This window comes from Somniosus microcephalus, unplaced genomic scaffold (genome assembly GCF_052327205.1).
Source record: "Somniosus microcephalus isolate GS21.2 unplaced genomic scaffold, FLI_Smic_1.0 unresolved_chr9, whole genome shotgun sequence".
NCBI lineage: Eukaryota > Metazoa > Chordata > Chondrichthyes > Squaliformes > Somniosidae > Somniosus > Somniosus microcephalus.
Window position 1 is genome coordinate 24,202,127 of NW_028225187.1, and position 24,759 is coordinate 24,226,885.

Here is a 24,759-nt window from a genome sequence, read left to right on the forward strand (position 1 = left end):
GACACAGATTGAGTCGCCCACACACATGCAATACCAGAAAATGATAGAGACACACTGAATCCCACACTGACACCGATTATTAAAGACTGACTGGTACAGAATCAATCTCACTCTCACACAAACTCCAGAGACTGACAGAGAATTTATCTCACTGTTATATAAAGTACTAGACATTGAGAAGTACAGAATCAATCACACAATGACAAGAGTTTCAGAGACTGATATACAGAATGATTCTTACTCTCACACAAAGTCCAGAGACAGACAGAGAACTTATCTCACTGTCATATAAAGTAATAGACATTGAGAAATACAGAATCAATCACACAATGACAAGAGTTTCAGAGACTGATACACAGAATGATTCTCACTCCCGGACAATGTACCAAAGACTGACAGACACATAATTAATCTAATTCCAAGATAGAGCACAAGAGACTGGCATGTATAGCATAAATCTCATTCATACATACAGTATCAGAGAATGACTCATACAGAATGACTCCCACACTCTCACACAGTACCGGAGACTGACAGGTACAGAATTAATTTAACTCTCACAAACTGTATCTGATACTGAAATATACAGAATGAATCCCACACTTTCATACAACACCAGAGACTGACAGATACTGAGTTAGTCTAACTCTCGCATACAGAATCAAAAACTGACAAAGAGAGAATGAATTTCACAGTAACTCAGGGAATCAGAGGCAGACAGGGACAGAATGAATCTCACACGCTCATACAACCCCAGAGACTGACAGATACTGAATTAATCTAACTCTCACATACAGAATCAAAAACAGTAACACCAACTTAGTAAATGATTGAGACAAAAGGAATCTCACCCTGATACAGAGCAGAACAGACTGATTGATACTCAATGAATCTCACTCTCTCACATAGTATCAGGGACTGACAGATATGAAAATCTACCTCATTTACACTTACAGTACCAGACACTGAGAATACATAATCAATCACACACCGACACTGATTTTCAGAGACTGACATACAGATTTAATCTAAATCTCAAATTTTAGCGAGAGATTAACTGTTCCAGAATTAATCTATATCTCACATACAATATCAGACCCACAGGTGCATAATAAACACAATTCTAACATACCGTACAAGAAACTGACAGACATGGAATTAATCTCAAACTCACATACAGTACCAGAGACTGACAGAGAGAATGGCCTAGAAATTGGATTTTGGCTTAGCCAGGGCTTTAGCGCCGGAAGTTAGTGCCGGCGCTAAGTCCCCCTGCGCGCGCCAAAAATTCAGCAGGGCCGCGCCCAAACGGCTGCCGGCGCTACTGAAGGGTCTTTGCGGCGGTAAATCGGCGCTAACTGCCGTTTCGCGCCGCAATTCCGGCGCTGCGGCACCCGATGCGGTGCGGCAGGCTCGGGAAGTGCAGGCCTCCTCCTTCCGTTAAGGAGGAGCTGCCTGCACCCGGCCGCGGCCCGCGCAAATCTGTCTAAAAATGAGCCCGGCACCTCGGACAAGTGCCGGGCTTGCACCTGTTCCGGGGGGTGGGGGGGAGAAGTCCGGGGAGGGAGCTGCGGGCAGGCGGCCGGCGGGAAAGCTGCCGGCCGCCGCGGGGCATTTAATGCGCCGGCGCAAACTCATGCAAGACTCTGTTGCCAGAGTCTTAGTTGCGGCTGCCACGGGCGAGGCGGCCGCAACTGAATTTCGGCGCTAGGGCCCGTCGGCATGGCAACCGGGACGCTGCACACACCGATGACGTCATCGGTGCCGGCGCAGCGCTACCGGTGCAACGCCGATTTAGGGCCCCAGGGAATTTTTAAACTGGCCATAACTCTGGCGCTAGTCCCTCTAGCGCCTCAAAAGCGGCGCTAAGGCAACTGAATTTCTAGGCCAATATGTCCTCACTCGGACACAGAGTATTATAGATACAGACTGATACAGAATGAATCTCACTCTCAAACATATTACCATAGACTGAGAGATAAAGAATATATCTCACTGTCACATAGAGTATCAGACACTGACTAACACAGAAACAATCCCACACTGACACAGATTATCAGAGACTGACATCTCATGCTCACATATGGTATCGGAGACTGACAGATACATAGCATGAATCTCACATTCACATACTGTACCAGATAGTGACGGAGACAGAATTCATCTAACTCTCACAGAGAGTATCAGAGACTGACAGCTACAGAATAAATCCCAAACTGACAGATATAGAATAAATCTCAATCTCACATACAGATTGGCAGAGAGAGAGAATGAATCTCACACTGACACAGAGTATCAGACGGTGACAGTCCCAGAATTAATACGCACTCGCTCACAGCATAAGAAAATGATACCGACCAAATTAACCCCACATTAAAGATTGATTGGTACAGAATGAATGTCCCTCTCATATACAGCACCAGAGATTGTCAGATATATAATTGCACTAACTCGCAATTACAGAACAGAGGCTGACAGGCAGAGAATGAATCTTACAGTAACACAGAGCATCAGAGGGCGTGGCAGATACAGAATGACTACACAAGCACATGCAGTATAATTGATTTACAGATAGATTCAGTCCCACACACATACGGTACCAGATACTAGCAGAAATGGAATTAATCTAAGTGCCAGAGTCTGATGGATGCAGTAAGAATCGCACTTTCATAAACCGAGTAAGTAGCAGATTCATGCGGAATTCTTCGGTGATAGACAGTACCAGAGATAGAAAGATTCAGCACTAATCCAACACTAACATGCAGTCCCAGAGACTGACAGATACAGAATGAATCTCACACTCACGCTCAGTACCAGAGACTGACATCATAGACTTAGACTTGCACACCATCCCAGTGAATGACAGATACAGAATGAATCTCAGACTCGCACACCCCAGTGAGAGACTGACACAGAATTAATGTCACACACACGTACACCACCAGAGAATGACAGATTCCGAATGAATCTCAATACTGACACACGGTACCCGAGTCTGACAGTGACAGATGGAATCCCAACCTGACACATGGTATCAGTGATGGACAGGAAGCGAAAGGATCCCGCACTCACATACTGTAACAGAGCCTGAGATTGAGAATGATTCCCACACTTACATAAATCACCAGAGACTGAATAATAAAGAATTATTCCAATACACACACTCACAGTACTAGAGGCTGGCAGATACTGGACTAAAATGGCGAAGACTATAACGCAAGATGTGAATATAGTGCACTGGTTGAAGGAAGTACATCTAAATTGCTGTCACGTCCGGAAGAAGTGTTTGGGTCACTGGATAATGATCTGGGAAATGGTGAATGGACAGATGCTCTTGCAATGACTTTTCTGACTGCAGGGGGCGTGCTGGTGACAAAAACTCAATCTGATTGGATACACAAAGAAGCCTATCAGTGAGATGCAGAACAATGGAAATTGAAATCACTGTTCAGCAGCCAATCACATTCATTGCCTTCACCCATCCCTCATTAGCATAGGGCTGTGGGGGCAGCCTATTAAGACTGCCCGGAGCGGATTCGCGTCATTTTGTTTCTGACATCGAGTTTGAGAATGGTTGAAGAAAAGAAACCAGTTGCCAAGAATGGCGCCAAGAAAAGCGTCACTAAACCGGCAGCGAAGGGCGGCAAGAAGCGCAGAAAGTCGAGGAAGGAGAGTTACTCCATCTACATCTACAAAGTGATGAAGCAGGGACACCCCGACACCGGCATCTCCTCCAAGGCCATGAGCATCATGAACTCGTTTGTAAATGATATTTTCGAGCACGTCGCGGGTGAGGCTTCCCGCCTGGCCCATTACAACAAGCGGCACACCATCACCTCCCGGGAGATCCAGATCGCCGTGCGCCTGCTGCTGCCCGGCGAGCTGGCCAAGCATGCCGTGTCGGAAACGACAAAGGCAGTGACCAAATACACCAACTCCAAGTAAAACTCCATGCTGTTCTGAAAGAACAAACCCAAAACACAATGGCTCTTTTAAGAGCCACCCACAACCTCTCTGAAAGAGCTACACAAACACATCTCCCTTTAGACTCAATTTACTGTAATTATTTCCTTAACAAGTTTGTTTGCGAACGTTTCAATTTCCAGCTATAGTTTTATTTTTGAATTCTCAGTTAAGCAGGTCCACTGACCCGATCGACATTAGCGTCGCTGTTGAATTTCCTGTCCAGTAAACTACAAACAGCATCCGTGGTCGCTATTTCCCTTTGCACTCAGAATCTATGACTATTTCTAGAGCCTGCCGAAGAATGAAAAGCTTGTTTTCGGGATGAGACTCTGATTTCAGATGGGCCGATTGGCCTCCAATGTGCTGTAATGATTCTATAATAGGTTTCAAATGCAGCGTGCCTCCTTTAATGAATTTTAATTATATTGTCCGCTGTTGCTTTTCTGGGAAGCGAGTGGTCGGGGTCTGGAATGAACTGACTGAGAGGGAGGTGGAGGCAGAATCAATCGTAGCGTTCAACAGAGAATTGGTTAAGTACCTGTAGGGGGAAAAATGCAGGGCTACTGAGAAAGGGCGGGGGTGTGGGACTAGCTGAAGTGTTCTTGCACAGAGCCGACATGTGCTCGATGAGCCGAATTGCCTCCTACTCTGCCATAACGATTCTGTAATCAATTTGAAGTGCAGTGTGCCCCATTTGTTGAATTTTAATTATATATTGCGTTTATTGCTTTTCGAGAAATCCTTGATTATCAGGATTTCCCTGAATGTGTATTTAGCTTTTGTGAAGATTTTTACAGAGGATTGTAACGTCAACTTGTTGCGGTTACTGGTAGCTCAGAGCCCTTTGTCTCTGTCACTCTGAATCTGTCCTCTTCCTTCCCGTGCTCTCTGCTCTGTCTCTTTCAACCCCCCTTACTTCCGCCTCATGTACAGTCTGCCTTTCTCAGTCACGTCCGCTCAGGCTGCATAAATAAAGTTCTAAGGCGAGGGAATCTCATTCAGCGACAATTTCAGTGAAGAATCATCATGACTGGATGAGGTAAAGGAGGCAAAGGACTGGGCAAAGGCAGAGCCAAGCGCCACCGTAAAGTGCTCCATGGCAACATCCAGGGCATCACCAAACCAGCCATCTGCCGCCTGGCTCGCCGTGGTGGTGTCAAGCAGATCTCGGGTCGATTTACTAGGAGACCTGCAGGGTTCTGAAGGTTTTCCTGGAGAATGTGATCAGGGACGTGGTCACCTACACTGAGCACGCTAAGTGCAAGACGGTCACTGCCATGGATGTGGTGTACGCTCTGAAACGGCAGAGCCACACTCTCTATGGATTCGGCAGCTGAACAACTCGATCCTTTCAACCAAACATAACATAAAGGCTCTTTTAAGAGCCACCCACCACCTCACTAAGAGAGGAGTGACCTGGGAGCGGAGATCGATTGTGGATTTACATCGTGATCGCTGTAGATCTGTATTTTATCCCAACATCAAATTTAGGTGTGGAGATGATTTAAATCAGCATATGCATGATGGGTAGAATGGCATTTACTCATAGAATCGTTGACATTTATGGCACAGAAGCAGGCTATTCGACCCTTCGTCTCTGCCGGCCGTAGTCTTGTCAGTAGCGGCACTTCAGTACCTGTCAGTTTCTGGTCTGGGATTTATGTGCGTGTTGATTTTACTCTATATCTGTCACTTTCTGGGTTGTGACTCAGAGTTACTGCGTACTTCTTAGGGTCTAGTTTTGTAAGCGGGGCATCTTTAACTGGTTCAAGGTAATTCACCTGGTCTGCAGCCTTTGCCTGCAATCTGACCAATTTCCAATAAACCAATTTTAAAACAGCGGTTTCGAATCGCTACCCCACCTTGCAGTTCTGACTGCAGGACTTATAATTAATGATATTAAAAATGGACACGTGGCTTGGATGAGAGAAATATCAAGTTTTATTAACTAAAAGAAACTACAATCAAATTTTAAACTATACCACACGAACACAGTAATTACAGTAAAATTGCTGAAATGGGGGAATGCAGACGGTAAAAACGAGGGGTAAGTGACTACAATGTTAATTAAACAATCTTAGCAATATCCCCTTAATTACCATCCCTTAACTCCTTACTAGGTTGCTTTGCTGAGGAGTCAGAGACTCTGCTCACATGTGGTCCAGCGAAGTGAGAGAGAGATAGAGGCTCACCTGTGGTTCCAGGAAGTAAAAAGAGAGCGATAGCTTCTCAGCAGCTATCTTATATACCTGGTGAGCCCCGTGCACCCCCTGCTGTTTGCCTGTCTGGAAGATTTGCGGCCAAAAAGTTCCAACACACACAAGAGAAAAGCTGTGATTGGCTAACTGAAAGTGGTTGGACTGGGTTAGTGTGTCTGCACTGTGGGGCATAAATGTTCCCGCCCACGTCCGTAGTTTACCTGGGCTGAAACAAAAGGGAATGCAACAGCACTATTGTCCAGAATGCAGGGTGATTTAAACCCATTCAATGCTTAAACTGTTCCCATTCAAGATCCGGTCCATGGTTTCAATGTCTTCATTGTGTGTCTGAGTAGTTTGAATGGCTGTGTAAACAGAAGCAGTTACAATCAATTGTCCTACGGTTGGTCTCAAGCAGTTGTAATCCCTTATGTCAATAATCAACTTCAAGTGCTTCTGAGGGAACGTCCCCTTTGCTTGGCAGGTCTGACTCACAGCCACTGAATCCTCCCACCTTTTCACACCGACAACTCGAGCTGTTTTTTTTGTCCTTTGGCCATGCTTTCTCTGGCCATTTTAAAACCTTTTGTGATTTCCCAAACTCCAGGGAACGATATTATTAATAAAGTACTGTCTCAAGGTGTGTGAATATTTTCCACAGAATGCCTCGACTCCTGTGTTGTCCACGTTCTTTTCAGACCCCTCTGCAATTTGCACAGTTTGAAACTCAAAGGGTAACATTATAATCTTTAAATCGTGATGTTGAGACAATTCAGGTCACACAATTCTTCGTCTGCGATGTGGACCAATATTTTTCAATCTTCAGGGAAATAGGGGAAATTTTGCAACCCCTACATTTCCCCCTTTTGATACTCCCAACTTGTTTGTAGTATCAACTCGAAGGAGTGAGCAAAATTTTAAGACCCCCTCAAGAACAACCATTCCCTGTATTTACCTAACAGAAATCTGCCACTGATCCTCCGAACTGTCTATTCCCTAAAATTCGAGAAAAACCGTGGTATGGTAGGCATCCTACAGATGCATTAGTTTACAATAAGGGGTCTCATACCCCTACGAGCTTGTAAAATTGTACAATGTAATCCAAAATTACAAATGCTTGTTACATTGTAACTTATTACAAAATGTTGCAATCTTAGTTACACAATGTAATCAAAATGACCCCAAGCACGGAGAGGGTCCAACGCCTCTGCTCGACTTGGAACTATAAAACAAAATACAAAAAAATCGTTTAACATTTGAAACAACATGCGTAAATAAACCCTGACCATCATGTGCCAATGATGGGTCGCAAAATTCGAGTGGGTATTGCTCCTCCCACCTGGGCAGTAAATGTACCTCCCACTCCCCTTTGATTGTCTTAAACTTTAAAACAGGCAGAATGGATTTACAGACCAGACTGCTCCACCAGCCCCGAGCCATTCCCTTGTCCTTTTGTGGAGGTGGGGTACCCGTCATGTTATAATTCCCATGGCACAGACCGAGACTGGGGACTATGGGATCATGACTCCCGGTCCCTCCCCCTCCCGCCTTCCTTCGACTGGCTGCAGAAAATGATCGGTGCCTGTGTGGCTGCTCTCCCTGGCCCCATACTGAGACTTGGATCCCAGATCCGGCCACCCACTCATCCATCCCAACCACACTTACTCTCTTTGCCCGTGGGCCCCCAGGTGAGTTCCTACCTCCCCGACCGCACCCACGTGACTCTTGGGTCTCCCCCTCCTCTATATGATCTTTCCTGGGCCATCACCACCCACCCCCGAGGAACGCGTCCGTATCTGACAAGACGCCCGTGCTTCCCCATCATGAATCCTCAACAGCGAGGTCTCCCGCAAGTGAACTTCAGTCAGGATGGTGCTGAGTTGGGGGCTGTGCCACACCCAGCTGGGGCCATCTCCTCCCCGTAGGAGGAGTAGGCAAGTCCCTCCGGACACTATCCGGGTTTTCCTGAAGATCACTGCGGGGTCTCCTGGATTCGTCCTGTGGCGAGGTGATCCCCAACATTCCGTATCCGTATCTTCACTCGATGCCCAGCTCGGGCTGGGTGAACATGGCTGCTTCATGGTCCAATCTCCTGCAAAACCTAAAAGGACATGCAGCCATGTCTCACTGACCTGCTGCCTTAGGTGGAGACATGGTCGGGTCCCTTGACCTCGGGCCAAAATAAAAACATTTGGCACACATGTAAACTTAAACTCTTTAAACTTAAACTTAAAACTAGTTATATCAACAAAACTTAAAATACACCTTAAAAGCACGCTATATTCACACCAAAGCTATAATACAAATGCCGCCCATCTCCGGACAACCAGGCTAATCTCTGGCACTGTTGCAGATTGCTGCTGGTGAGGAAATCTACATGATATAAGGGGTTAATTTCAAGTGCTTGCTTGGTAAAAGTTTTCAGACTTGACACAGGTAAAGAGTCGATGTGTAACTAGAGCTATTGCACGAACCTGGATTACAGCCAAGAACAGATGTCTGCCCACCTAATAAGAATGTAGAAGTGAAACAATGGGTTCCGTTTGATTTACCCAGTGACCTGATAACTTGCGACCGTAAGCAAACCTAGCCTCCCAATACATGATTAAGATTAAAGAGGACCTCCGGTTACACAATTCATCCCCTGTTATAGATTAATGGTTGACTTATGTGTCCAGGATCCTTCTGTCAATATGTCATAAGACCTGATGATTAATCTAAAATGTATCCTGATAGAGGAACAAAGGAATGTCAATCAAACTTGTTTGTTACGCTGTATATATATGGAACGCTTACGCTGTATCATTGGAATAGTAGCCTCACCCCTTGAGTAGAGGTGCTGATTCCCCTTGCAAGGGAAATAAAAGGCCTGTCTGCCTGACGAATCCAAGAGTGTATTGAGTCATTACCCAGAGCTAAGAAAAAAGGCACTTCAACAATTTGGAGGTTCCACCGAGATGGCTTGCCGTACCAATTGGTGAGTTAACAGACGCCGAGTACATTGCTCAGTTACGAAAATCCCATCGGCCGAAGGTGGTGTTTTGCCACATTTTTGGGACTTTTCCTGCCAGAAGCATAGCTGCGCATAGTCTGTTTATTCCATTGGACAGTACTGCCATCGGGTAATTGACTCACAAGGTTCGGAGGTTTAACTGCCGTTGTGACTGCTTCCCTTTCAGAAACGGAACAGAGGATCAGCCATGAGGCGCCGATGCTCCGCGAACAGGATTGTGCAGAAAAGGACTGTATAAAGGTACCAGAGAGAGAAGGTTAAGTCAGGAATTTGATTAACTATGGAGCTAGCGATTTACTGGAAATTGAACTAGCAATGTTCCATAAAGGGAGTAGGGTAGAAGGAGAGAGAGTGGGTGAAGTTAGTTGGGACAAATTGAAGGCCCTTTTTGCTAAAAAATTTGGCTAAAGGGAGTAAGGTAGAGGAAAGAAGAGTGGGCGATTGTCTGAAACACAGTGTCAATGTTTAATGTTTATGAGAGTGAGTATTTAACTACTTGTTATTAGCAATCAACTTTGTCCAGTAAGGCTGCATAGGTTCGGGATTTAGTAACACTTTGGTTGTTGTTTAACAAGTGTATTGTTTATTGTTTATTGTCATATGTATTAATGTTTAGTCATGCCTGATCTGTAGAGGCGTCCCACGCAGATCGTAGAGTGTTACGGAATTGTTGTATGTTTTAACTAAAATATTTAAGCTGAAAAAAAAACTGCAGAAGGGGTTGGAAAAGACCCAAGCCGGGGAAGTGAGTCCCGCGGCGGAATGTATTGTTGAGAAAATAGTGGTGTCTTTTACATGATCCACTAAGATATTGTGGATTCAGTATTTTCCCCAGTTAGAAATACCTTCCACGAGGGTTGAGATCCCTCGAGTTTTAAAGCATAAGGATATGTCTTAATGTGTTGTAAATATTTAAAAAAACCTTGTTGCAGTCAATTGACTAAATTCAGTCGGGAAGTGCTGAGTTTCAGTCGCCTAGCCTCAGGCCAGTTATTAAGAGGGCAAATGCCCCACGTGAAGGCCGGGACCATAAAGTAGGCGCCGAAACTCTAAAGGCACTCGGAGTGACAAATGGTCAAGGACTTTGTGACACTGATTTGAAGTAAAGACCAAGAAGATTGGATGTGACTGTAATTTTGATACGTATGTATAGTTTATTAATCTGATATGTAGGGGCGTACAACGCAGATCACGGATTGTCACGGGGTTTAGATTGTTTTAAGTGAAACATTTAAGCTGCTAAAATGGGTGCTAGCACCAGTAAGCCACCCGAGAAAGGCACGTCAGCAGCCTTTATGTTAAAGAACTGGTCAATCATCCATTGGTCACCTACCAAATTGGTCCAAATGGTCTGTAAATAAGACTAGACCCTTTCCCACAAATGGTTCATTTAACATAGAAAGAATTACTTGCCTCGAGGAATGTTTAACGGACAAGATAGAAATAGAGAACAGCCAGATAAAAAGACTGCCTCTATGTTTGTTGAGTCAGAAGAAAAAAAAAATTACCCCGAAGAAACACCTTTCTCCTCTATTATGGTAGGATAACAAGGTAACTATAGAAGGATGAATAGAGGGGAATATAGAGGAAGACGTGGTAGAGTAAGAGGGTATGGACGATCTGGTAATTTTTACAATTGCGGACAACCCGGACATTGGGCAAACCAATGCCCTGCGAAAAATCGTCAGAACCAAACCTCCAATAATGGACCTCCGTTAGAGAATAAAGGTCCGAATTTCACTGTCCATAACCCTTTTTTGGACCAGTCAGGAGGTTACCCTACAAACGGACAGGGATTTAGGAGAAAAAGAGATCAGAATTACTGACTGACACCAGCAGCCCCAAGCGCCACAGACCACCAAATGCCTGTTGTTTCTTTAAATTCACGCAGCGAACCTGAAATTAAAATGCAAATAGCTGGGAGACCTATGTCATTTTAGTAGATACAGGAGCAACCTTTTCGGTGTTAGGGAAAGGATATTCTGAAGGAATGCCTATTAATGGGAAAAAGACCACGATAGCTGGATTGGCTGGAATACTACAACGCTTGAATCAATCGACTCCCCTCACAGTAAAAGTAGAAGAATTTGAGGAAGAACACTCCTTTCTGTTATCAGGAGATGTCTCTATGAATTTATGTGGAAGAGACTTGCTATGCAAAATGAATGCTACAATCATTTGCTCCCCATCAGGAGTAACGGTAGAAATCCAAGCAGATAAGGCATATGAGTACCCAGTAACAGAAATAAAACACCCTGTTCTTTACGCATGGGAAATTGCCGACCCAAGTTTGAGTCCCAAACTTGTCAGTCTGTTAGGAGCATGGGGATTCGTTACAAGCTCCATAAAACAATACCAGGAATCCCTGAAACTAGGGAAATAGCATTCAAAATTGCACTGCACGGCCTGCTATGACAAAACAGGACAAGATTATCAGCCGTTTTTAAATTTAAAATACCTCCTAACTATTAGACTGCACAGCCCTATAAAGTTACAATTAATCCAGCTGCACCATTACCCAAAAGGTCACAGTATCCATTGTCAGAGAAAGCAGAAAAAGGAATTGAGCCAGTGATGGAATCATTGTTAAAACAGGGTGTTAACGCCGGATAGAATAAAGGTCGTTTGCAACACATCGTTGCCAAAAACTAAAAGAGAAATGAAGCATTTTCTAGGAATGACTGGCTATTGTAGACAATGGATATTGAACTATTCAGAAATAACCAGACCACTAATGGACATGAGCATGACAAATTTGGAAAATTCGCGGTTATTTAACGACATCAGGAACCAAAATTAAAAAGTGCACGAGGTTCAAAACCTTTTATTAGCCATCCAGAGACCTAAGCAGATTGCCATTATTAAGTGCCAAGCACACACGGGGCATTTGGACAAGGTTGCACTTGGAAACGCTGCTGCAGATAGCGCTGCTAAGTCAGTAGATATATCAAGTACTGAACGACAAGTTTCAGCCTTCCCTGTTAGCGAAAAGCCAGAGATACCGCAGCCCCCGTCCTTAGATGATGTGCTGACCCATCAAGATAGGGCCAGTTCTGACGAAGTAAAGGAATGGGTTGTTAATCATTGTTTTAAAAACACTGACGGCTTAAGGGTTCATCATGACGGCCACATGGTGGCACCCAAATCATTACTATCACCAATTGCCCGATGTGTTCATAAATTCACCCATGCGGGCAAAGGGGGGATGGCGGACTATATCCTCAAGATCTGGTATGCACCAGGAATCTCAAAATTGGCAAAACAAATTTGTGAAAATTATATTATCTGTCAGACCATGAATGCAGGAAAAAAATAAAGAAGGTACAGCCCGCATCCCATCCAAACCCCATGGGTCCTTTTGTACACTTGCAAATGGATTTTATTGAACTACCTGTATGTATGAGCATTAAATATGTATTAGTTATTATTGATATGTTTTCAAGATGGATTGAAGCTTTTCCTTGCAGAAAGAAGGACGCTACCACTGTTGCTAAATGTTTATTGAAGGACATTGTACCACGCTTTGGGATACCAGCAAAACTGTCAAGTGACAATGGGTCTCATTTTACGGGAACAGTGATTAAGGAACTATGCAAAGCCTTACAGATTAACCAGCACCTCCATTGCAGGTATCATCCACAGTCGGCTGAACTAGTGGAAAGATATAACGGGATGCTGAAAAACAAGCTTGCAAAACTGTGTAAAGAAACTGGACTTAAATGGGTTGATCTGTTACCCATAGCTTTAATGACAATGCGGTCTGCTACCAACAGAACTACAGGATTGTCGCCTCACGAGATCGTCATGGGAAGACCACAAAGATTGCCCTTTTCGGCACCTTTAACAGCTAAACAAATGGACATTCATAAAATGGAGGAAGATATGTTGAGTTATTGCATTGCACTAACCAAATGCATTTCTAGTTTCCATCAACAGGTGAAGGAAGCCCAGGTCGATCCCGCTGAAGGAAAGTGCCATACTTTCGAGCCAGGAGATAACGTCTATATAAAAATCTTCAAGCGAAAGAATAGCCTTCAACCCAGATTTGAGGGACCCTTCCAAGTACTCCTGACCACAAACACCGCTGTGAAAGTAAAGGAGCGACCAACATGGATACATGCGTCCCATTGTAAGAAGGCATCAGTTGAAGACGATACACTGCCAAGATGAACTGGATTTGGACTTTAACAAGACTGTTCTTTTTGTCAACAATAATTGAAACTGCCATATGGATTTACCCAGATCCTCTGCAAGGCAAACCATGCATAAAAGAATGTGTACTTTTAACCAAAAATCTCTTTTATCATAACTATCATTATGTTAATACCTTTGTATACATGAGTTATTTGCACTAGATATGGAACAAATTTGAAGCCTATAATAACACCTATTTCATCTGTGGGCATAGAGCATACCCTTGGTTACCACAAAGTTGGACTGGGTCTTGTTACTTGGGATATGTTGTGGTCTATATACATCATATTTCATCTTTGGATAGCCACCCTGGGACACGAGTAAAATGAGCCATTACAGAAACTGAAAGGTTCTTTGCTGTAGCATTTCCCTGGTATGGAACAGGGAAGTTAGCAAGAGAATCTATAAACATGGCAGCAGTGTTGGAACAAATAGCCAATGATACTGATGCTCTTAGTGATGTAAACGCAGAAATGGTGGCTTTGCGCACTGTTGCCTTACAAAACCGCATGGCTCTGGACTATTTGTTGGCAAAAGAAGGGGGCACATGTGCAATCATAAAAATCGAATGTTGCACCTATATTCCAGATAGCTCAGAAAATATCACCAACCTGGTAAACCACATAAAGGAGGCCGTAAAGAAACTACGTCAACCTGAACAGTAGTCCATGTGGGATTGGATTTCAGGGTGGGGAGGAGCACTAGGAAAGCAAATTTTGGAAGCCTTAATTGCAATTGTGATGACAATAATTCTAATTAGTTTATTGATTGGTTGTTTAAAATTATTGTGTACAAAAGTTTTTTCCTTATTGACATCAACTCCTCCAGTACCAATGATGTCTGAATATGAGGATATTAAGGGTGAGACCTTTGATGTGGAATTTCTTAAACTTAGCGAAATAGATTGTCCTTAGAAAAGACAAAAGGGGGGAATGAGGAAATCTACATGATATAAGGGGTTAATTTCAAGTGCTTGCTTGGTAATAGTTTTCAGACTTGACACAGGTAAAGAGTCGATGTGTAACTAGAGCTATTGCACGAACCTGGATTACAGCCAAGAACAGATGTCTGCCCACCTAATAAGAATGTAGAAGTGAAACAATGGGTTCCGTTTGATTTACCCAGTGACCTGATAACTTGCGACCGTAAGCAAACCTAGCCTCCCAATACATGAGTAAGATTAAAGAGGACCTCCGGTTACACGATTCATTCCCTGTTATAGATTAACGGTTGACTTATGTGTCCAGGATCCTTCTGTCAATATGTCATAAGACCTGCTGATTAATCTAAAATGTATCCTGATAGAGGAACAAAGGAATGTCAATCAAACTTGTTTGTTACACTGTATAAATATGGAACGCTTACGCTGTATCATTGGAATAGTAGCCTCACTCCTTGAGTAGAGGTGCTGATTCCCCTTGCAAGGAAATAAAAGGCCTGTCCGTCTGACGAATCCAAGAGTGTATTGAGTCATTACCCAGAGCTAAGAAAAAAGGCACTTCAACACTGGCTGCAGAGAAGCTGGACTGCCTCCTGTCTCTGGTCCCTCGCACCTTATGACTGTTGATTGGGGACCTCTGCCCTTTGGCTTCTCCCCGGTTTGGGAGATTGCTCTTTGTGGCAGGTACCCTCGTGACCACCTTTTCTTGGGCTTGCGGGCCCGCTGAGCCCTTCTGAGGTGCGTCTCTGCGGCGGAATCTTTGGCTGGCGGACCCTGAGCCAGGGTCGCAACCATAGCTGGCTGCGAACCTTCTCCCCCATGTCCAAAACTTGTTACCAGCTCCCCTGCAAGAGGAATTGCTATCCCTGCAGTCCCCAGGATCCCACATCATGGGGGGAACCATTCTAGAGGTTGGCTGGGAGGCTGGTCCCTTTAAACAGGCGACTGCGCCTGCGCGAAGCTCCTCCCATGAGTCCCTCGGCAGAGGTTGTGAAGCGTCTGTATTCAAGCAGGCGAGTGCGCCCAAGCAAACCTCCTGGAAAACAGCCATGCTGGTCCCACCGGCAACTGTGTTTGCACAAACCTCCTTTCCTGAGTTCCCCGGCAGAGGCTGTGAAACCTCTGTATTCAAGCTGGCGACCGTGCCTGCGCAAGCCTCCTCCTCTTTGTCCCACGGAAGAGGCTGTGAAGCCTGTGGCTTCAAACAGGCGACTGTGCCTGCATGGGAAAACAGAAGAGGGGCTGCTGGGGCCCCGCAGGCAACCGCGCCTGTGCAAACAATTTCTTTAAAGGGCTGGGGAACTGCTACACTCGCACACACAACCGCACCTGCACGTTCGGTCCCTTTAAAAACGGTTGGAAGAAACGCTGGGTCTTCCAAGCAGGATTCTGCGCCTGCGCGTAAAAACTTAGCAGCCGGGATCTTTAAATGGCAGACTGCGCCTGCGCGCTCGGCCTCGCAGGGGAAAGGAGTCGCTGGGGGTTCCAGGTTCACGACTATGACTGCGCGAACCCGGAGTTGAGAAACCTCTTCCCTCAGCCGTGCGGCTGCGCTTGCGCTGCCCCCCTTTTGGCAAAGCTCTCCCCACAGGAGCGCGACCGCGCCTGTGCGGGAAAACTGAGGAGGATCCGCTGGGGGTACGGGCTGTGGAACCGCGCTTGCATGAACCTGATCCTGGCACAACTCTCCCCTCAGGCACATGACTGCGCCTGCATGAACCTTCTGTTCAGAATTCGGGGATTCCCGTCTCCAGACCAGAGACTGCACATGCGCGGGCAGCCTCCAAGCGATCTGTGAATGGATGGGCAGCAGCCTGCTGATTTCTGATCCCAGGCTGCTGTTTCTCCATTTCTAAGCCACATAACATAAGAACATAAGAAATAGGAGCAGGAATAAGCCAATCGGCCCCTCGAGCCTGCTCCACCATTCACTAAGATCATGGCTGATCTGATCCTAACCTCAAATCTTCTATCACTCTGCATCGACCCGAAACCATGCGATCTCCCGGGAGAGGCGAAAATCCAGAAAAAGACCCAATGGCCAATTTGGGAGAAAAAAATCTGGGAAATTCCTCTCCGACCCATCTAGGCGATCGAAAATCTTCCAGGAGATCACTCTGTCCCTATATTTTCTACAGTACTTACCTTCTGTAAAGGCGATCTCCACCGCAGCCAGGAACAGGAATAAAACCATCTCCTGAAATCTAACATAGAATTAGAACACAGTAGGAGCAGAACAAGGCTACACGGCCCCTGGGCCCACTCCACTACCCACAGGGCCATGACCATTCCGAACCTAGACTCATGTCCAATTGCCTGCCCGCTCCTAATAACCCTTAATTCCCTTTACTTCTAGGAAACTATCTATTTCTGTTTTAAATTTATTTAATGATGTAGCTTCCACAGCTTTCTGGGGCAGCAAATTCCACAAACCTACCACCCTCTGAGTGAAGAAGTTTCTCCTCTTCTCAGTTTTGAGTGAGCAGCCCCTTATTTTAAGATTATGCCCCTTAGTTCTAGTTTCACCCATCATTGGGAACATCCTCACCGCATCCACCCGATCAAGCCCCTTCACAATCTTATATGTTTCAATAAGATCGCCTCTCATTCTTCTGAACTCCAATGAGTAGAGTCCCAATCTACTCAACCTCTCCTCATATGACTACCCCCTCATCCCCGGGATTAACCGAGTGAACCTTCTTTGTACTGACTCGAGAGCAAGAATGTCTTTACTTAAGTATGGACACCAAAACTGTATGCAGTATTCCAGGTGCGGTCTCACCAATACCTTGTAAAACTGCAGCAATACCTCCCTGTTTTTATATTCCATCCCCCTAGCAATAAAAGCCAACATTCCATTGGCCTTCTTAATCACTTGCTGCACCTGCATACTAACTTTTTGAGTTTCGTGCTCCAGGACCCCCAGATCCCTTTGTACTACAGTACTTTCCAGTTTCTTGCCATTAAGATAATAACTTGCTCTATGATTAGCCTGTCTATGTCACTTTGCACGTTTTTTATGTCCTCCTCACTCACTACTTTCCGTCTCATCTTTGTATCATCTACAAACTTTGATATGTTACACTCGGTCCCATCCTCCAAATCGTTAATATAGATTGTAAAGAGTTGGGGACCCAGCACTGACCCCTGCGGAACACCACTAGTTACTGGTTGCCAATCTGAGAACGAACCATTTATCCCAACTCTCTGCTTTCTGTTAGAGAGCCAATCCTCCACCCACGCCAGAATATTACCCCCAATCCCGTGATTTTTTATCTTGAGCAATAATCTTTTGTGTGGAACCTTGTCAAATGCCTTTTGGAATTCTAAATACACTACGTCCACTGGTTCCCCTTTATCCACCCTGTATGTTACTTCCTCAAAAAACTCAAGCAACTTTGTCAAACAGGACTTACATAGAAACATAGAAGATAGGAGCAGGAGTAGGCCATTCGGCCCTTCGAGCCTGCTCCGCCATTCAACGAGATCATGGCTGATCATCCAAACCCTAGCACCCGGTCCCTTCCCCTTCATGAAAGCATGCTGAGTTTGTCCTATAAAATTATGTTTATCCAAATGTCCCGTTACTGTCTCCTTAATAATGGAGTCTAACATTTTACCAACCACAGATGTTAGGCTAACAGGTCTATAGTTTCCAGCCTTCTGCCTACTACCCTTTTTAAATAAGGGTGTTACATTAGCAGTTTTCCAATCTGCCGGGACCTTTGCTGAGTCGAGTTAGTTTTGGAAAATTATTATCAATGCATCCACAATCCCTACCGCCACTTCCCTCAAGACCCTAGGATGCAAGCCATCAGGTCCAGGGGATTTATGCGCCTTGAGTCCCATTATTTTACCAAGTACCACTTCCTTAGTGATTTTAATCGTATTTAGTTCCTCCCCGCCTAGAGCCCCCTGTTTGTCCAGTGTTGGGATATTCTTAGTGTCCTCTACTGTAAAGACTGATACAAAATAATTGTTCAGTGTTTTTGCCATCTCCATGTTTCCCACCATTAATTTCCTGGTCTCATCCTCTAAGGGACCAACATTTACTTTAGCCACCCTTTTTCTTTTTATATAACTATAGAAACTTTTACTGTCTGTTTTTATATTTTTTGCTAATTTACTTTCATAATCTATCTTCCCTTTCTTAATCAATCTTTTAGTTATTTTTTGCTGCCTTTTAAAGACTTCCCAATCTACCACCCTCCCACTAGATTTGGCTACATTATATGCCCTTGTTTTTAGTCGGATACTATCCTTAATTACTTTACTTAGCCACGGATGGCTATATTTTCTCTTACACCCTTTTTTCCTCAGTGGAATATATATTTTTTGGAAGTCGTAAATTAACTCCTTAAATGTACACCACTGATCATGTATCGTCTTACCCTTTAATCTATTTTCCCAGTCCACTCTAATTAATTCCGCTCACATACCTTCATAGTCTCCTTTATTCAAGCTCAGCACGCGTGTTTGAGATCCAACCTTCTCACCCTCTAATTGAATATGGAACTCAACCATGTTATGGTCACTCATTCCAAGGGGATCCTTTACTAGGACATTTTTAAATAATCCTGTCTCATTACACAGGACCAAATCTAAGGTTGCTTGCCCCCTGGTCGGTTCAGTTACATACTGCTCAAGAAACCCATCCATAATACACTCAATGAACTCATCCTCAAGGCTGCTCTGCCCAATTTGATTTGTCCAGTTAATATGATCATTAAAATCCCCCATAATTATAGCTGTTCCCTTATTACAAGCCTCAAATATTTCCTGATTAATACTCCGTCCAACAGAGTTGCAACTGTTCAGAGGCCTATAGGCTACACCCACGAATGTTTTTTTCCCCTTATTATTCCTTATCTCCACCCAAACTGTTTCACTATCCTGCTCCTTTGACCCAATATCATTTCTCTGTATTATAGTGATTCCTTCCTTTATTAACATAGCCACCCCACCTCCTCTCCCTTCCTGCCTGTCCTTCCTGATTGTTAAATAACCTGGTATGTTTAATTCCCAGTCATGGTCACCCTGCAGCCATGTTTCTGTAATGCCCACAAGATCATACCCATATGTCATTATTTGTGCCGTTAACTCATTCATTTTGTTACGAATGCTACGTGCATTCAGATAAAGAACTTTCAAATATGTTTTGTAACACTTAATTCCAGTTTTTTCCCTTTTTAGTACTTTACTTTTTACTCCATACCTTCTGTCCCTTCCTGACACATTCTGTTTTTTAATTCCCCCACTGCTACCTAAGTCTATGACCTTCTCTGTTGTCATTTCTATTATTTGCTCTCTAGAAACCTCCCCCCCACTAATTAGTTTAAAGCCCTCTCTACAGCCCTAGTTATATGATTCGCCAGGACTCTAGTCCCAGCACTGGCCAAGTGGAGTCCATCCCAACAGAACAGCTCCCTCCTGTCCCAGTACTGGTGCCAGTGTCCCAAGAAGCAAAACTCATTTCTCCCACACCAGTCTTTGAGCCACGCATTTAAATCTTTAATTTTATTTATCCCAGCCAAATTCGCTCGTGGCTCAGGTAATAACCCAGAGATTATTACCCTTGAGGTTCTGTTTTTTAATTTGACCCCTAGCTGCTCATACTCCTTTAACAGAACCGTCTTCCTTGTCCTATCTACGTCGTTTGTACCAACATGGACCACGACAACTGCATCCTCCCCCTCCCACTCCAAGTTTCTTTCCAGCCCAGAAGAGATGTCCTTAATCCTGGCACCGGGCAGGCAACACAGCCTTCGGTGCTCCCGCTCTTGACTGCAGAGAACCCTATCTATCCCCCTAATGATACTATCCCCTACCACTACAACATTTCTTTTTACTCCCACCACTTGAATGGCCCACTGTACCACGGTGCTGTGGCCAGGTTGCTCATCCTCCCTGCAGTCCCCGCTCCTTCCCTTACAGGGAGTAAGAACCTCGATCCTGCTGGACAAGAACAAGGGCTGCGTCTCCTTCAACACTACATCCTGGATCCCTGTACCTTCCTCACTCATAGTCACACCATCCTGTCCCTGATCACGGACTACATCTGCAGTAATTAACTTCATAGGTGTGACCATCTCCTGAAACATAGAGTCCAGGAACTTCTCCCCCTCCCTGATGTGTCGCAGTGTCTGAAGCTCGGTCTCCAGCTCCATAACATGGAACTTGAGTTCCTCTAGCAGCAATCACTTGTCGCAGATGTAATCACCGTGAGCCTCAATGGGGTTCACCGGCTCCCACATCTCGCAACAGTAACACATCACCTGCTCCATTCCATATAATTAATTAAATTTCTTATTATTTGTTATGAAGACCCCGCTCGGATATATATGATAATTTCACACCACTATTCAATAGGACTTACCAACTTAAAGGTATAAAAGAGAAGAGAAGGAAGAAAATCAACCAACCAGCTGATCTCAACCTCCTCCTTGAATACTGTCTGTGGGGCCTGTTTGGTTGACTCGTCTCGCTGCTCCGCCTCCGCAGTGCTGTCTAAGCCTGGGAGTGGGAAACAAAACAGAGCAAAAAATACACCCTCACCTCCCACTTATCCGAACTCTCCCACTTAGCAAAATTCCAGCAGCACTCAATGCACAAAGCACTCCGTGTACCGCACTAGCCCCTCCCCTTTTATACCCAGATTCTATCTCCGGTTTAAACTGCCCAAGAGTTTAAAAAACCCTTAAAAAATTAAGCTTACTTCAAATAATTGACTTATTAACACACTAAAATTCACAAAATACACTTAAATGATTTTTCTCCCACTTAGCAAAACTCCAGCAGCACTCAATGCGCAAAGCACTCCGTGCACCGCACTAGCCCCTCCCCTTTTATACCCGGATTCTACTTCCGGTTTAAACTGCCCAAGAGTTTAAAAAACCCTTCAAAAGTTTAACTTACTTCAAATAATTGACTTCTTAACATACTAAAATTCACAAAATACACTTAAATTATTTTTCTCCCACTTAGCAAAACTCCAGCAGCACTCAATGCACAAAGCACTCCGTGCACCGCACTAGCCCCTCCCCTTTTATACTCGGATTCTACTTCCGGTTTAAACTGCCCAAGAGTTAAAAAAACCCTTAAAAAATTTAACTTACTTCAATTAATTGACTTCTTAACACACTAAAATTCACAAAATACACTTAAATGATTTTTCTCCCACATAGCAAAAATCCAGCAGCACACAATTTGAACTTTGTGCAAAACTAGGGTCCTACTGGGGTAGGGAAGTGTCCCAATTTGCGGGTTGGACAACTTTTCCCTGAGAACAAGCCACAGAGCCTGTCTTTACAGGCTGTCAACTTGAACTTGTTTGGTAAGCGAACTCATGTTCTCTTACCCGGGTGGCTTTAAATGGGGAATTTTGGACTTGGACCTGCCTTTGGTCTGGGGCCAAAACTATCCCCTTTGTGCCTCCCTTGTCCCGGATTTCTGCTACTGGACCTGCTCTACAGGGGTCCCAGAACTCTCCTTCCCTGTTCCCTGGCTTAAACAGCTTACTCTGCCAAGGAATAGCTCCTACCCCCACACAAGCCACAGCACTTTCCTGTGGACTTGAACCTACTGTGGGCTGAGGATTCCTATTCTCAGGCTCACTCCTCACGTAGGACCGTACCTCCATTGTCGGAGGGGGTAAACTGGTCCTGGTCCCCACCTGCCTAGCGGGACCTGCTGGCATTCTCCTACCACCCCATTGACCACCACTCCTTGCTGCCAGAGCTCCTCAAGACTCTGAGCTTTGGGCTGCATTCTTGGGGTCTCTAATTCCCTAGCCATCCTTTCCCTGGCTGTTGCCTCGGGGGTGATTTGATTTGCGCTGCCAGTAAAAGCCAGCTGACCTGCCTTCGGGCTGATCATGCAAATCATTCCCCTTGCTACCTTTAAAGCCATGTTAAGGCTTTCTATCTCTGCAAAACAGGGGCCATGATATGCTTCAATAAACCTTTAGGCGCAGGCCAGCTTATAAGCTGCCTTTACTTCCCTAAACCATTCCTCCAGCTCCATTACTTCTGAGATGAGGCGGGCATTCTCTTCCCGCAGCCTCATCTCACTTTCCCTGGCCTCAGTGACTTCCTGCACCAGGCACTCTACAAATGCCTGGCATTTTTTAAACTGGGGCTCACGATTCTTGGCCTCCTTGAGCTCCTTCTGCTCCCTCATCTCATCCTTCCTAAACCAGCCACCTATACCCCGATAGGTCAGCCTACACACTGCTGCTGAAATTTGCAGGCCTACCCACATACTGACAACGAGAGAAACAAGAGATGGTACTTTCTCCAGGTCCAAACCACTCAGCAAATCAAAAACGACCTGCAGTCCTGCCGTTACGCCATTTTGTAAGGGGGGCATCTTTAACTGGTTTAAGGTAATTCACCTGGTGTGCAGCCTTTGCCTGCAATCTGACCAATTTCCAATAAACCAATTTTAAAACAGCTGTTTCGTGTCGCTACCCCACCTTCCAGTTCTGACTGCAGGACTTATAATTAATGATATTAAAAACGGACACTTGGTTTGGATGAGAGGAAAATCAAGTTTTATTAACTAAAAGCAACTACAATCAAATTATAAACTGTACCACACAAACACAGTAATTACAGTAAAATTGCTTAAATGGGGATTGCAGACGGTAAAAACGAGGGGTAAGTGACTACAATGTTAATTAAACAATCTTAGCAATATGCACTTAATTACCATCCCTTAACCCCTTAACTCGTTACTAGGTTGCTTTTCTGAAGAGTCAGAAACGCTGCTCACATGTGGTCCAGCGAAGTGAGAGAGAGAGAGAGAGGCTCACCTGTGGTCCCAGGAAGTAAAAAGAGAGCGATAGCTTCTCAGCAGCTATCTTATATACTCGGTGAGCCCCCTGGCCCCCCCTGCTGTTTGCCTGGCTGGAAGATTCGCGCCCAAAAAATTCCAACACACAAGAGAAAAGCTGTGATTGGCTAACTCAAAGTGGTTGGACTGGGTTAGTGTGTCTGCACTGTGGGGCCGAAATGTTCCCGCCCACATCCGGACTTTACCTGGGCTGAAAAAAAAGGGAATGCAACAGCCCTATTGTCCAGAATGCTGGGTGATTTAAACCCATTCAATGCTTAAACTGTTCCCATTCAAGATCCGGACCATGGTTTCAGTGTCTCCATTGTGTGCCTGAGTAGTTTGAATGGCTGTGTAAACAGAAGCAGTTACAATCGATTGTCCTGCGGTTGGTCTCAAGTAGTTGTAATCCCTTATGTCTATAAGCTACTTCAAGTGCTTCTGAGGGAACAACCCTTTGATTGGCAGTACTGACTCACAGCCACTGCATCCTCCCACCTTTTCACACAGACAACTCGAGCTGTCTTTTTTTGTCCTTTGGCCATGCTTTCGCTGGCCATTTAAAAATATTTTGTGATTGCCCAAACTCCAGGGAACGATTTTATTAATAAAGTACTGTCTCAAGGTGCGTGAATATTTTCCACAGAATTCTTCGACTCCTGTGTTGTCCACGTTCTTTTCAGACCCCTCTGCAATTTGCACAGTTTGAAACTCAAAGGGTAACCTTTTAAAATCCTGATGTTGGGACAATTCAGGTCACACAATTCTTCATCCGCGATGTGGACCAATATTTTTCAATCTTCAGGGAAATAGTGGAAATTTTGCAACACCTACATTCCCACCTTTTGATACTCCCAACTTGCTTGTAGTATCAACTCGAAGGAGTGAGCAAAATTTTCAGACCCCCTCACAAACAACCATCCCCTGTATTTACCTAACAGCTATCTGCCACTGATCCTCTGAACCGTCTATTCCCTAAAATTCGAGAAAAACCGCGGTACGGTAGGCATTCTACAGATACATTAGTTTACAATAAGGGGTCTCATACCCCTACACGCTTGTAAAATTATACAATGTAATCCAAAATTACAAATGCTTGTTACATTATAACTTATTACAAAATGTTGCAATCTTAGTTACACAATGTAATCAAAATGATCCCAAGCATGGAGAGGTTCCAACGCCTCTACTCGACAACGAACTATAAAAGAAAATACAAAAAAATCATGAAACATTTGAAACAACATGCGTAAATAAACCCTGACCATCATGTGCCAATGATGGGTCGCAAAATTCGAGTAGGTATTGCTCCTCCCACCTGGGCAGTAAATGTACTTCCCACCCCACTTTGATTGTCTTAAACTTTAAAACAGGCAGAATGGATTTACAGACCAGCCTGCTCCCCCAGCCACGAGCCGTTCCCTTGCCATTTTGTGGAGGTGGGGAACCCCTCATGTTTAAAATTCCCATGGCACAGACCGAGACTGGGGAGTATGGGATCATGACTCCCAGTCCCTCCCCCTCCCGTCTTCCTTCGACTGGCTGCAGAAAATGATCAGTGCCTGTGTGGCGGCTCTCCCTGGCCGCATACTGAGACTTGGATCCCAGATCCGGCC

General features: G+C 44.7%; 1 protein-coding gene across 1 annotated transcript; it reads left to right on the forward strand.

The window, feature by feature from the left end:
* Positions 1-3,570: 3,570 nt before the first annotated feature.
* On the forward strand, positions 3,571-3,945 carry LOC147084930 (histone H2B-like). The gene has a single exon (XM_085979634.1). The coding sequence runs from the start codon at positions 3,571-3,573 to the stop codon at positions 3,943-3,945; it is 375 nt and encodes a 124-aa protein (XP_085835760.1).
* The last annotated feature ends 20,814 nt before the right edge of the window (positions 3,946-24,759 follow it).

Excerpts from the sequence above, each read along its gene's own strand:
- LOC147084930 (XM_085979634.1), top strand. The coding sequence starts at position 3,571 with ATGGTTGAAGAAAAGAAACCAGTTGCCAAGAATGGCGCCAAGAAAAGC.